Source organism: Sceloporus undulatus, chromosome 3, assembly GCF_019175285.1.
Source record: "Sceloporus undulatus isolate JIND9_A2432 ecotype Alabama chromosome 3, SceUnd_v1.1, whole genome shotgun sequence".
Lineage (NCBI taxonomy): Eukaryota > Metazoa > Chordata > Lepidosauria > Squamata > Phrynosomatidae > Sceloporus > Sceloporus undulatus.
Window position 1 is genome coordinate 65,317,664 of NC_056524.1, and position 14,939 is coordinate 65,332,602.

A 14,939-nucleotide genomic window follows, 5' to 3' on the forward strand; every position below is an offset into this window, starting at 1 on the left:
GCATCAGTGCCTCTGTGTCACTGACAATAGGAAGTACTGATAGCAACTGTTTTGGGGTTTAGGGGGAGGAAGAAACTTTTATAAGGATAAGGCTTTATTACTTTGTGCACCATTACCTGCTTTAATGTGGAAGGGATGAGGAGAGGTGCAACTGCATATGAGGCTATGGGAGGTAGCATTCAGCTATGGACTATGCTCCCTGCTGAAATATGATTTTAAAAAACACAGAAAGTAGGAATCAGATTCTTGGGTCAGAGAGAAGGCATAAACCTTATTTCTCAGTATGTAAGTGATCAGCAGAACAAACAATTGCCATTCATTCTTGTGGGGAAAATGAAAGTGCTGTATTTGATGAGGATATATCCTTCACTCTTGATGCTGGGTGGAGGTTGGAGGTTTTCACATAAGGACATACATGTCCACTGTATCTGTACAATACACAAGCCCTGCCTCATTAATCAATTCACTCATCATGATGAGCATTTTGCCATTGTAAAATAAATACCAGAATCCAGGAGATTACAAACAGCAGTAACTGTACAAGTCTGTGGGTGTAGCAAATTCCTCACATAAGCCATGTGTACTATAAAGTGCAGGAAAAACTATGTTGCATACACAGGAGAGATCCCTACAACCATCCTCAAATGGAAGCCTGAAGGTCATTCATTTCATCCCTGTGTGACCACTCAAGTCACACATTTAAAAAGCAACTTGAAGGAAAGGCAAAGATCCCATGTATATAAATGATGTGTATCTCGAGCACATACTACTGGGGTATATCCTGGAATGGCATAGTATTATACATTGGACCCTCATTTACGCTGGGGATTTTTCTGAGGGTCCCCCGATAAAAGAAATACCACGAGTTCATTGTTTACAATGGTAGTGCATTCCTGCCATGGTTGTACACCCCCCATCATTTAATGGGGGCTCACGTCCACGTGACATCAAGTCCACTTAGGCGCTGTACAAATAAAGGATGAATTCTGAGTTAGAAAAGCTCTTCTTGGCCAAGAGTGTGTCACAATTTCTTTTGGGACAAGAAGAAAGAACTGAATGCAACAAAATGTGCTATGATTTATGGTGTAGACACAGCCTTACACAATTAGTGTAAAATCACATTAAAAGGAACTACTTACTTTTTGTATCTTGACAATAATTTAGTTTTTTCATTTTTGCCCACGTAGTCAGAAAGTCGATTGTTTTTTTGAACTCCTTCCTGCCCACCACAGTTGTGCCTCCGATTCCTCAATTATACAAGTGCAGCCTATGACAGATTAAGGGATAAAATGGTGAGGTTTTAGCAATGAATACAACAGATTAGAACTTGCACAGAGTTGCATTCTGGGGAGTAGCAGAACAGTGTTCAATAGGACTATGTATAATAATAATAATAATAATAATAATAATAATAATAATACAGTGGTACCCCGGGTTACGAAATTAATTCGTTCCGCCGCCGCTTTCGAACCCGAAATACTTCGCAAGCCGAAAAACCCATAGGCGCTAATAGGGAAAAGCCGCGATTTCGTGTGAAATAGCGCCGAAAAGCACCAAAAATTTTTTCGTAACCCGAAAAAAACCTTCGTAACCCGGAACAGTTTTTTTAAATGGATTTTTTCGTAACCCGGAAATTTCGTAAGGCGGCGCATTCGTATCCCGGGGTACCACTGTAATAATAAGTTTTATTTATATACCGCCCTTCCAACGATCAGGGCGGTGAACAACAAACATAGTACGATAAAATACAGGTACATATATCAATAACATATTAAAATCAACATTAAAACACATCATCAGCATTAAACCCCAGCAACCAGCTACCATCGCTGTCAAAGGGTAGGGAGAGACAGCTGGAATCTAATTCAGGAACGCCAACCGGAACAGGAAGGTTTTAGTCTCCTCCTGAACTGGGCCAGGGAGGTGGCTGAGGCGGAGCTCTAAGGGAAAGCGTATTCCAGAGGGTCGGGGCGACGATGGTATATGACCTCCTTGTTGTGGAGGCCAGTCTAGCCCCTGGGACCCTCCAAAGTTGCTGCCCAGATGTTCTGAGGGTGCGGGCGGAATGTATGGGGAGAGGCGGTCCTCCAGGTATCCTGGGCCCAAGCCATGTAGGGCTTTATAGGTTATCACCAACACCTTGTATTGTGCCCGGAAGCGGATGAGCAGCCAATGTATGCCTCATTGTGAAGCACCTGAACTGAATAAACAGAACAGCAACGGAAACCCTGTTGAACAGGAAAGCCTCTTTGTCCCCTCTTAACAAAACAGGTCCAAGAACAGAGATGCCTAATAGATTATTGGGGCAGTGGAGCACACTTTGGGTCCATTCAAGTACTGATGGGATACTACCATGGGGAAAAAAAGTGAAGCCTCTGTCACATCATCCTGAACACACTTATCTCATTTTGAAAATTAAGCAGGATTGGGTCTTGTTTCTACAAGACAGCCAGGGACTAACAGGGATCTTATTTTTTATTATTTATTTATGGTATTTATACCCCGCCCTTCAGCCCTAAAGGCTATCAGAGCAGCTTTCAATCTTCAGGTGGGGCAAGGACTGAATCCAGCATGGAAAGCTGCTGCCAGTCAGTGTTGACAATACTGGTCCAGACAGCCCAAATTCAGTATAAGTCAAGTTTCTGTTCTCTTTCAAAAGTATACCATGAGCTAGAATAGATTACTTTAAATACAATATTACCATTGTCTTTGCAGTTGGCATCCCCCTCCCTCTTAGGACTGATTATGTAAGGGGGAAAATAGCAGGATTTAAGATATTCAGGTATGATTAGATCAAGAAGCCAGTTCTAATGTCTCAACAAATTCTTGCTAATTTTGTTTTTATTTCTGTATAATACAGCATTCATTTCTTCAATAAAAATATAGATTTAATTTGTAAATATAAAACCTAATGTTTTTAAGTTAAATTAATTATCTCCAAAATCTACTAAATTTGATTGCTTAATTACATAATTTCTAACAAATTTCATTAGTTGATAGAACTGATTGACTGAAATCATAAACTTCAATCCAAGCTTTAGTATCCACTAAAGCTGAAGCAATGGCACTTACATAAGGGCTGACTTACCAAGTACCTGTTCAATCAGTGGGTCTAGCTTAGTGGGGAGAAGCAACTGAATTTAGCTAATTTGGAGCTAAGCCAGCTTCTACATACTGTATCTTCAAAAGAGCAATTTTGTAAAAATGGTCAATTGCTTTGTAGTGCGGAGCCAAGGAAAAGGACACTGAGGCCTCAATGAACAACCAACAATTAACAATGTTTCTGGGAGGTTGTTCCTTTCCCGTCCATAAACAACAGCAAACTGGGAAACTTTTTAATGTAAAATATAGATGCTGCATAAGCTTTTGGTACAAAGGAATATATATACAAAATAAACCAAGGAAAAATACATAAATAAATACATGTTCTGCAAAATCCTCAATCTTTTCATTCTGGGAAGGACAATGTTGTTAAAACTAGAAACTATGAAACCAGTGTAAATTATTACATGAGTTCCTGACAGTTCTTCTTTATCTTCAAACTCCATCCTAACTGGGTCATATGGAGGGAGTCCCATGGGATAAACAATCATTACAGCTCCTCGGAGCTGGTCCAGTGCATCTTTCACCATGTCGATATTAACACACACGTTGGCTTGAACTTGTTTCTGCAATACAGACGAAGCAATTTGAATTAACAAACTAACAAGACCCAGAGGAAAGAATGTTTCCCCTTCAGTCCACAATGTAACTCAGCATGACATGTGAGTAAAGCCAAATAACAAAGAATGCCTCCATTTCTTTTTCCTGGTTCATTAAAAGACAGCACATAAATGTTTATTTTACTACTGCTTCAGCAAAGCACTTTTAGTTGGCTAAGGCAGAAATGGAATCTATTAAAATCTCATTTTAAAAAACAGTAGCAAATAACATCTAGGTTTGTAGTTAGTGCAGAACTGAGTGTTTAAGCACTTTTTGAAATTTACTTTCCCCCTTGGAGTGATAAAATATATTTTAAAAAGCACCTTTATTAACTGAAGCCAATAGCATGATCTATTCAAGATCTGAGCATTTCAGAAAGATCCACTGGCTACTATGAAGAAAAAATTAAGTGTCTACTTAGTTTTCCTACTGAAAATCAATACTGTTTGTGGAGTTCTATTTTATATTTTGATTGGTTTCTTATAGAGAAACCCAACCTAAACATGTGTGAATAGGAAGGTGGGAGAAGAGAGACTCCTAGTGGACAACTCCTAAAGGCAATTCTATCTGGGGAAAATGGCAGGTTTGGAGTGATATTAAACTAAATAAATTGGCAGCCTCTACGTCAAGTATGGGGGGAAAAGTTGCCTACAGACCACATTATATCTCAGTCCCTTTTATTGTACACCCCAAACCCACCAGCACTGACCCAAGATCCCTGGACCCAAAGCCACTGGAATGCAGTAAAGCCCCGGGGGGGGGGGATGCATGAGAAAAAATTGGCTCTACCTACTCAGATGCCTACTGTGCTCTAAGTCTGCATGTCAATAAACATGGCCAACCTGAAGAATACTGATCACAGATCTAAATATGTAATTTAACTTTAAAATGCAAGTGCACAAATCTTTATTATCACTGTTATTGTCTGATTTTGCTACTCATACAACAAAACATGCTAGATTAAGTGAAGAGATATAGTGGAATCTACTTTATAATAAAACACATTGGTATCATAGCATCTACAAACAGTTTTATTGTACACAATTATTCCAAAGAAACCAAAAATGTTCAGAGAACAGTAAGACAGATCAAGTACTCCTCAAAGCTCTTGAGCTATAAATGACACTCCTAGGTTAACTACAATATTGGCAAGCCATGAGATGGCACCCTTGGACAGCTTCAGTACTACACTGCTACAGCTACTGTGAAATGCCTTTGGCTGACTGACTGCATAACATCAGAGCTTTAGCTGTTTCCTTGAATAGGTCAGGTAACGTTATCCTTAACTATCTTGTACTGACAAAGTAAGAGTGCAGTGTAACTTCATAACTCTTGTTGTTCTGCACCTTCAAGTCAATTCCCACATTATGGTGACCCTATCATGGGGTTTTCTGTGACTCATTCAGGGTCATCTATAGGGTTTCCAGGGCCAAGCAGGGAAATCAAATCCTGATCTCCACATAGTCCAGCACTACATCACTACACTACATCATGCTGGTTCTCATAATTACATTCACATTAAGAAGTGTCAATGAAATTTTTGGTATTTCATAATAAAACCAGTATCCTACCTTTGATATTAGTGCTTTAGCCTCTTCTATTGTTGCCTTTAAAACCTGTTTCATTTTTTCATTTGGAGCTTAAAATTAAAAATATGCAGTTAATATCATATGACTTTGTATAAACAAGCAAGCTATATTTTAAAAAAGCAGTATCTTCATTACAAAAGTTGCTGTAGTTATGTGCCTTCAAGTTGTTTCCGACTTATGGTGATCATAAGGCAACCGTATCACAAGGTTTTCTTGGCAAATTTCTTCAGAGGCGGTTTTCTTTTTTTAAAAAAAATATTTTTATTGAATTTTATTACATATAATACATAAAGAGATAAGAGAAGAGAGCAAGGAAACAAATATATATATGAGAAGAACCAAGCCAAAAAAACAAAAACAAAATAAGGAGTCTACTGTACAATAATATATTTCTCCGTAAAGAAAATTAGAAAGATGCATCTATATATCTATGTACGTATATATTTCCATACCATGTTTATCAACATATTCTACTTTGTCTTTTTCTTTAATTTGGCCTTCTCTACTACTTATTTCTCATATCTGTTGCCATCGTCTTTTAACATTTTCCCATTTGTTTTCATAATCTTGAGTAGTTTTTCCTGCAGAGTACATAGTCAAACTGTCCATGATACAAAAGTCGTAAACCCTCGTTTGCCAGTCATCCATGGAAAGGATTATCCTGGATCGCCAACATTTGGCTAGTGAAATACGGGCAGCTGATACTATGTATAAAATTACACTAACCATATTTGGGTTCATTTTCACTTGAATCAAATCGACTATGTTAAGTAGGAATAATTCAGGAAGGAGTGGGATATTTATTTTTAATACATCTTGCATCTCCTTGTGTATATTTATCCAGTATTTCTTCATCCTGTCACACTGCCACCATATATGAAAAAAAGTTCCAATTTTATCTTTACATTTCCAACACTTACTGTATTGTTATAGTGTGCTTTCATTTTGGATAGTCTAGATGGAGTTAAATACCATCTATGTAATACCTGTAGATAATTTTCTTTTAGTGTATTACATTTTGTGAATTTTTGGTTATTTTTCCATGCATGTTCCCACATTTCAAGAGGTATTGACCTACCTATATTCCTCATTCATTTAACAATACTTTCTTTGATAATTTCTTCCTTTAATTCAATATCTAAAAGATATTTGTACATCTTTTTTATGAAACCTTTTTGCCCTCCTAATAGAATTTTATCAAAAAGGCGGTTTTCCATTGCCACTCTCTGAGGCTGAGAGAGTGTGACTGCTCAAGATCACCCAATAGGTTTACATGGCCAAGCTGGGATTCAAACCTTGGTCTCCAGAGTCATAGTCCAGCACTCAAACCACTATGCCACACTGGCTCCTACATTACAGAAGATGCCATTGGAAATGTCTCTGAATTAAAAACCAGGTGTCAAAGCTTGTATTCCTCTAAATCTCCAAAGGATTCAAGACAGAGCTTTTCAAATAGTTTAATAAACATTATTCCTGATAACATTTAAAAAGGCAATTTTGTTATAACATATGTGCTAGGTTAGTGATGTTATCACCTATATCCTTGCATAACCAGGCTTTGTGGTCTATGGTGTACATCTTAGGTGTGTCAGTTCCTCATGCTATTGGACAATCCCCCCCCCCATCCTGTCACCAGATATTTCTGGAGAAAGCTAAAGGACTTGAGCCCAAAAGTACATGACCTGCTTTTGAGCTACAGCATATCCAGCAAATACTTTATGGTTGTGACTGCTGAACTGATGTAATTCTTTTTTTTTTTTTAAAAGTTATTTACCATGTTTAATAACTGATACAGTGAATCACCTATTGTGCTGAAACACAATTACTTGATACACCTGAAGATACTATTTTTGTGGAGATAGGCACTTGGTTTAAAAGCTTATGATTATGAACAATCTACAGTCCTCCCTCCATTCTCGCGGTCTTCGGACTCATGTCCCTTGCTTATGTGCAAGGGACGGAAGGAGAATGAATGGGGTGCACACCTGCGGAGCATGCATATATTCAATCCAATGGGGCTTGAATATATGTGAAACTCTATTTTTGCAAGAGGGTCCAGAATGGATCCCCCGTGAAAAAGGAGGGGTGACTGTAGTTTTTTCCAGAAGGATGGATTTTTGAAAGCATGAGATGCTCATACAAAACTTGAAGCCATAACCTTTGTGTGCAAAAAGGAAACTTTGAATTACCATTGGATTAAATCAGAGGCCTTTTAAAAGTGTAACAGAATTTATGATGTATATGGTTATTTGCTATATTTTATACCTAATTTTGCATACTTAGGAAAATGCATAATGCCATTTACAACAATGCAAGACAAAAGGCTTGGCTAAAAAGAAGTAGAAGTGAAATTTTGCTAACACAGCAAAGCTTTCTGATTGCTTTTTGTTCACTCCACTACAGCCCCTCCCTCTAGAGGCTAGTTCTGAGGGTTGGGGGACCTTCTACAAAAGTATATCAGAGCACTAGTGGAAATCTGAGAAGGATTACACTGAAGCAGCAAAAGTATATTTTCATCTTGTGTATAGCACTTTAAAGGGGACACAGTGGCTCAGCAGTTAAGATGCTGATTCTGGTCATCACAAGGCTGACAGCTCAAGGCCCAAGCGGGTGACAAAGTGAGCTCCCATCAGTAGTCCCAGCCTCTGCCAACCTAGCAGTTTGAAAGCATATAAAAGTGCAAGTAGATAAACAGGTACCACTGTACAGCGTTCTATGCAGTCATGCTAGCCACATGACCACAGAGTCACCTTTGTCAATGCTGGCTCCCTCGGCTAATAACAGAGATGAGCACCACCCCCTATAGTCAGACACAACTTGACAAACCTTTACCTTTACCTACGGCACTTTAAATCCAGGTGATAAAAGCTACAGCTTTTGCAAACAAAATTCAGACTTATCCAATGATAGACGTCTTCCCCAGCATTACTGCACTAATTTAGGAACCCTTTTGGATGTTTTGTTGCTAGATGTACACTCTCAAGCAATGAGCACACTGGAATTTTCATCCAAAAACCATTACGAACAACAGAATGGCTATATTCCACCATAAAGGTGGGCAACATATATTGTGCTATGCTACTGCTATACCAATAGTTCCCTGAGTATGGTGCAAACCATGAAAAAAAGTTTAGCCCTGCTTTGGGGAGCTGTGCAGAAAGGCTCAAAGTATGTTTTTAATTTTAAGGTGAAAAAAGAAACAGTGAGTAAAATTTTCACAACTTTTGTTCATCATAAATGATGATGAAGTATGTCATCGTCCAACAGTTTTTCTATAAAGCCTCATGCTGGCTATATATGTACACGTAAACTATATTTATTTACCATGGCCATTTCTCCGTCCAATTTCATCTTTTTTAAAGACACTTCCACCACTAGGAATACATTTTCCTGCCCACTCATCCTTCAGTTTCAGCTCTTCAATTTGTTCATCGGTCAGACCTTGCATATTGGGGGGCAAAAAAATGCCATGTTCTGCGAGAGATTCCATCTCTTTGAAAAAAATTAGAGAATAGAATAATGTTCATGTTAGCTGCCTTTTGAAAATATATTCAGTTGAGTTTTTAACATCTAAAAAGCTACAACTACAACATTTATGGGATACTGAGTATTCCTTGCCTAAGAAAACCCTATGAAAATCATGAAATCACTGTAAATTAACAAGTGATTTAAAGGGGTGCATGCACGTATACACACACACACACACACACACAATAAGATTAGAATTTAATCTATTTTAAATGCAAGAATTATATTTATAAACATTAATATAACTCCATATATAAATCCTAAAGGGATTACTCAACATTAATAAGCTTTCATTTCAGAAAAGGCAATGATTAACATCCCAAACAGCATAACCATATTGCCCCAGAGTTCCATCGGGTATATGAATCCTTTACATGACACATCTAGGCCAGAGAGACTCCAAAGATGAGTGTGGGAGAGTGGCTCACATGACTGAGCTGCAAGGCAACTTAGGTCCTCTTCAGACCAGCCATTAAGGCTGGCCTGGGGGCGAAGTTGGGGCATCACGTCCAGATGACGCACACCCTGACTCTGCCCCTAGGGCATCACCGCTCCACACAGCACGTGGCATCATGGCACTCCTCTGGTGCTGTGTCCATAGAACACAGTGCCAAAGGAGTGCTGCCAAGCTGTGGGAGCGCAGCTATGGCTTTGCAGCTCCTTTTTGGCTCCTGGAAAAGCAGATTGGTGCCATGGCATGCATGTCGTTGCTGCGGCCCTGATCCAGCTAGTAAAGGGGCGGTCTGTCAAGCCCCTAAGAAAGATTTCAGCTGTCATTATAACAATTCAGCAGTTCTACAATCAAAAGGGTTGGGGGCTACGACAGAAAGAAAATACAGGCTATTAGTCCCAACTATTGTTAGGCCCACTGAATTATTAAGGAAGTCACTGGATAATATTTAAGCAAGTTTAATTGATTCAGTGGGTTGCACACAGTACAGGTTGCCAGAGGTTGTTGGATGGCAATTTCCAGGTTCCACATCAATGGCTAGGGTTGATGGGAGTTACAATCTGATGATATCTAGTGGGCCTCACTTTGCTCACTCAATTTAAATTCTGCAAGAGATTGGGTGGACAGGGTACAAAAGTAATTTAACATGACTTATGAATACATTTTGCACCTGCACAAACACGCTGAACTTTGAGCCTTCCATTGTAGATCTTTGTTACTTCTCTTATTAAATCCTCGATGGAAGTGCTTCCCATTGCCTCCAGAAGAAACTGGCTTTCATCACCATGCTTAATGTGGAGTAGAACCATCTCTGTAATGGCAGACACAGAAAGCTCTGTTGACATGTTTACTGCATGGATAGCAGTCCTGTCAGGAACTCCTAACATTTCAACTTAGGCACAAAACTTACACATACTGTTAAGAAATAAGCAGATGCTTGCAATGTGGCATTCTCACTTAAAGCTTGGTTGCAGATGGCAATGAGGAATGACTTGCCTCAGATTTCTGTATCTCCCTGGAATATCATGATATCCTCCAGATATTCCCAGCCTCACAGAACTCTGCCCAATACATCTAGGACACCTTTCCTTAATTCCTCAGTTATCTGGGATGATAATTCCTATCAGCACTAGTAAGAATGATCAGTGGTCAAGAATGGTTAATGAGAGCTGCCATCCAAAACTTTTACAACCATAAAAAAGGTTATGATGATGTAGCGGAAACTGTTAAGATTATAGCGTACAAAATGTATTATAAATTTATTACGCTGTAAGGATGAGGGCAAGCAACTGTTTTGTTGTTCTTTTACCTGTAAAGTGCTATGTACGATAATGGTGCAATATAAATAACAATAATAAAATTAAGTTCTGTATGCAGACTACATTAAAAGTGATACATGCTCTTTCCTACTTTGTAAGTATAGAGATTTTAAAAGAGAAGTAATTATTATATGTATGGAGAGCTGTGACAATTCTGGCATCCTCTTCTATGTGAGATATTCCTTAATTACTAAAGATACATGAAGTTTTTAACTAGTTTTTAACTCCAGGGCTCAACCTTATTAAATGTGAGTTCCATCTCTTTTCCCTTCACAATTCTGTACCATGCGTGACACACCGAAAAGCTGCCACTAACACATTAAGAATCATTACACATTAAGAACCATTGCTGTGGTTCTTAGTTTATACGTCCTAATCCTGAACTTCATTCTACATTTATTCAAGGATACATATCAGAAGCTCTTTGTGCCTCTTTTAAGATATTAATTACTGGGTATAAAACAAAGGATCTGGGATGTAGCCCTTTAGGAATATAGGTAGGGATTTTGAGCTACCTCAACAATTTTTAATTATTATTATTTTTAACCAAAAAGCACTTGGCTCATTTGAATGCTTTATCACCAGACATCTTAAAGAGGAAATATGTATCATTTATTCCCAACATGTCATTTGGACTATCTGAAACGGCAGAACATAGAACATGTGCTGTCTAGGCCACAAAGACATTCACTCTTTATATACTGCCCAATTTTAGCAGATTTTCCAGGTAGATCCAATACTTTCTATTCTACCCTTCTTCTTTCAAACCTCTATCAAAAAATTACTTTTAATGTGGAAAAATATTTTTTTCATCATCTTCTAGGAATTAAATGGCTAAACCTACTCAGTAATTTTATCCACACTGGTAGACTCTTAACAAGTTCTTTATTGAAGATGGGAACTCCCTGAGACCTTTTCAGGTTATGCATTTACAGTGTTAAGAGTCTACTTTCCTATGGTTCCATCCTATACATCCTGGTATTTGCACTTTAAGGAGGAGGATTTAGAAATCTGTCAGAAATTACTGCCTCCAAAGATTACAAACCCCAGGATTCCACAGGACAGAGCCATAGCAGTTAAAGTGAAATCATAACGGCATAATTACCATTCATTACATATTTCTTTATTTTGTAAATGTAGAGGCTGGCCTACAACAACAATAAAGCTATACAGTGGAGCCTTGTTATACGCTGGGGTTTGGTTCCAAGATCTCCCATGGATAACAAAATCCGTGGATGCTCAAGTCCCATTGAATATAATGGCATAGCAAATGGTTTCCCTTATAAAAAACGGAAAATCAAGGATTGATATTTTAAATTTATACTTTGTTTGAACATTTTCAAACCGCGTATACTTGAATCCATGTATAAAAAATCCATGTATAAGAAGGGGCGACTGTATAAGCACTTAATCACTGGGTATGTGGCACTGAATTTTAATGTCATGCATATCATTTTCTACATATGAGATGGTGAAAGATGTTGGGAGACAATTAAAATAACACACTGATCGGTTTCTGTGAGCTGCAGAAACAGTTCTGTGGGTTAATTAGGTGGACTAATTGGTTGATGTTAATGAGAGGATACAAAGAGGATAGTATCTTGGGGCCACAATGGTGTGAAAATGGAATAAAGGATAGCCTCTGGGCCAGCATGGGTTGCCATCTTTACTTTCCTGGAAAGGATTTTATTTATTTATTTTATATGACCTCGTTCTTGTGGCATGAGATCCAAGGCAGCCAAGGCAAAAGACTAGGGCAAAATAAAGCTAAAAACTGATAACAAAAAAGGTCAAGGGAATTTTAGGATCCTCTTCTTTTTTTTTGAGAATGGTACAAAGGGCAGAAATTCATCTGGTATAGTTTCACCATCGATGCACCTCCACTTTGGGGAAACAGGCAAACATATGAGTTATAATTATGCTCAACAAGAAGATGTTAAAAGATGCCAAAACCACTGGAAGGAAATTTCAGAAAGGTAGAAAATGTGGTCCCTAGAGTAGCCACACTGCAGAGTTATAGCAGTTTGACACCACTTTAACTGTCATCATCATCACCATCGTGGTTGTTGTTGTGAGCCTTCCAAGTCATTTCCAACTTATGAAGAACCTCATCATGGGGATTTCTTGGCAAGATTTTCTCAGAGGAGGTCTGCCATTGCCTTCCCTGAGACTGAGAGGATGTGGCCTGTTCATGGCTGAGTGCGCTGGGAACCAAATCCTGTTTCCAGAATCATAGTCCAGTATACCACCCTTGCTCTGTTACTATTATTATTGGATTTTATATCCCGCTTTCTCCACAAATCAGGACTCAAAGCGGTTTACAATTTAAAAGAACAATGCAATTAAAGAGAGGCAGGAGTGGAATCCTGGGGCATGTAGTCCAGTGAGCTATTCAGCCTGGTCTGCCAGAGAGCCCAGACCTGGAATCCCAGGATTCCACAGCACAGAGAGTCTCACGGCAGCTAAAGTGGTGCCAAACTGTTTCAATTCGGCATTGTGGCTGCACCCCTAAGATATATATATATATATATATATATATATATATATATATATATAATGTGTGTGTGTGTGTGTATTTAATTGTATTTTAAAAGGGGGGAATTGAGAGTTTTGGAATACATGTTTTTTAATCTTTGTAAGCCGTCCCAATTGCATCTTGTAGAGAGGTGGGATATAAATATTATTATTATATTCATATATGTGTGCATGTATATATGCATATGTATATATGTATATGTGTGAGCATGTTGATATATATATATATATATATATATGCATGTGTGTGCATATATGTGTACATAGATATATGTATATGTGTGTATATATGTGTATGTGCGCTTGTATATATAAATATATGCATGTGTGTGCAAATCTATGTGTGTGTATATATATATATATGTATGTATATGTGTGTGTATACACTACACACACACACACACACATATATAGACACACATACATACATACATGCATGCAAACAAATAAACAAGCACCATCTTCGGCCTTAGGAATGAAGGGCCGAGTTGAAAGAAATCGTCCCTCAAAAGGACCCTTGGGAAGGAAAAGAGAAAGCTGCGATGATTCGAACCCTGGCTTCCGTTAGCGTCCCCTCCGTTTCCATGGAGACCAACGGGCGCCCCGCGTGTGTCCTCCTCCCTCCCTCCCTCCCTCCCTCCCTCAGGAAAGCCCTTCACCTGCAGCAGGCCCAGCCTCGGCCTCCGGCTCCCAGCCTCCTCCGTCCTCCTACAGCGCGGGCAAGACCGGAGCACGACAGCCCCGCCTCAGGCCCTCCAGGAAGGGCTCTTCCGCCGCTTAGGCCTCGTCGCCGCTCGCGGTGGAAAGGCCGCCAAGGCCGTCACTCAGCGGCATTGGACACGCCCCTTTGGTGGGCGGGGCTGAGAGCGAGGCTCCTCCCTTCTTCTTAAGATGGCGCCCGTCTCTCTCTGAGGGGAAGAGGAGGAGCGTAGCAGCCCTCCGTTTGGCACCGTCTTAACTTTGTCTGACACTTTGCTATGGAATTCTGGGAGTTGGAGTTTGTTCTGCTCCGCTCTGGGCCCCACAACAAACTCCAACTGCCAGAATTCCACAGCCTTGAGCCAGAAAACAGTTAAAGCGGTGCCAAGCTGCGTTATTTCTCCAGTGTGGATGCAGCCTGAGTGTGGTCATGCCCAAACATATGTTTCCTTCTGAGAGCAATTAACAAATTGATTTTGTTCCTCTTTGGGTTCTTCAGATCTCCTTGTAAAGGGGGTGTCATACCCAAAGTGAGCGGATGTCCTTTTCCCACAAAGGAGGACAAGGCACTGTGACATGTAGGACACACCACAAAAAATGGAGGGAACCCCAAAACACTCCTCTGAATAAACTCCTGCTTCTTAGCAGTGGCGTCACTAGGGGGGTCCAAACCGCAGCAGGTGACACCATAAGCCTCTCCTCAGAACACTCATCCCTCGATGTTTGCGGCTTTGATTATTCAGATTTAATACATTCCCGCTAAGAATATCTAGGTCCTCCTCCAGTGCAACTCTATGGTCAACTTCAACTACAAGTTGCACTGACAGACTAGAGATTCCTAGAGAGAATACTCTGCTAGGCCTTTGTAGCTCCTCCAAGGAAGTCCTATGGTCAGTGTCTGTCAGATGTTGACCACAGAGTTGTACCAGAGGACCTAGAGATCCCTAGAGAGGTGTCCCCTCTGGTAAAAACATGGTGCTTTTGTTATTTGTGGTTTTTCCATATTCACGGGGGCCTTGTGCCCCTCCTAACCCCAGCGAATATGGAGGGACAAGTGTATTTCTCCTCAAACTCCTATTTTTTTGGCTGTGGCATTCATCTGCTTCCCTTTAAAAT

The 14,939-nt window shown here is 39.6% G+C and overlaps 1 protein-coding gene across 1 annotated transcript; it reads right to left on the reverse strand.

Annotated features, from left to right (window-relative positions):
- Positions 1–1,139: 1,139 nt before the first annotated feature.
- CFAP298 (cilia and flagella associated protein 298) lies at positions 1,140–13,969 on the reverse strand. Its single transcript, XM_042461040.1, has 6 exons — positions 13,784–13,969; positions 9,941–10,081; positions 8,616–8,783; positions 5,274–5,341; positions 3,510–3,668; positions 1,140–1,267 (listed from the first exon to the last, which is right to left on the reverse strand). Exons 2-6 carry the CDS (start codon positions 10,077–10,079, stop codon positions 1,253–1,255), a joined length of 549 nt encoding a protein of 182 aa, XP_042316974.1. The 5' UTR covers positions 10,080–10,081; positions 13,784–13,969; the 3' UTR covers positions 1,140–1,252.
- Positions 13,970–14,939: the final 970 nt, after the last annotated feature.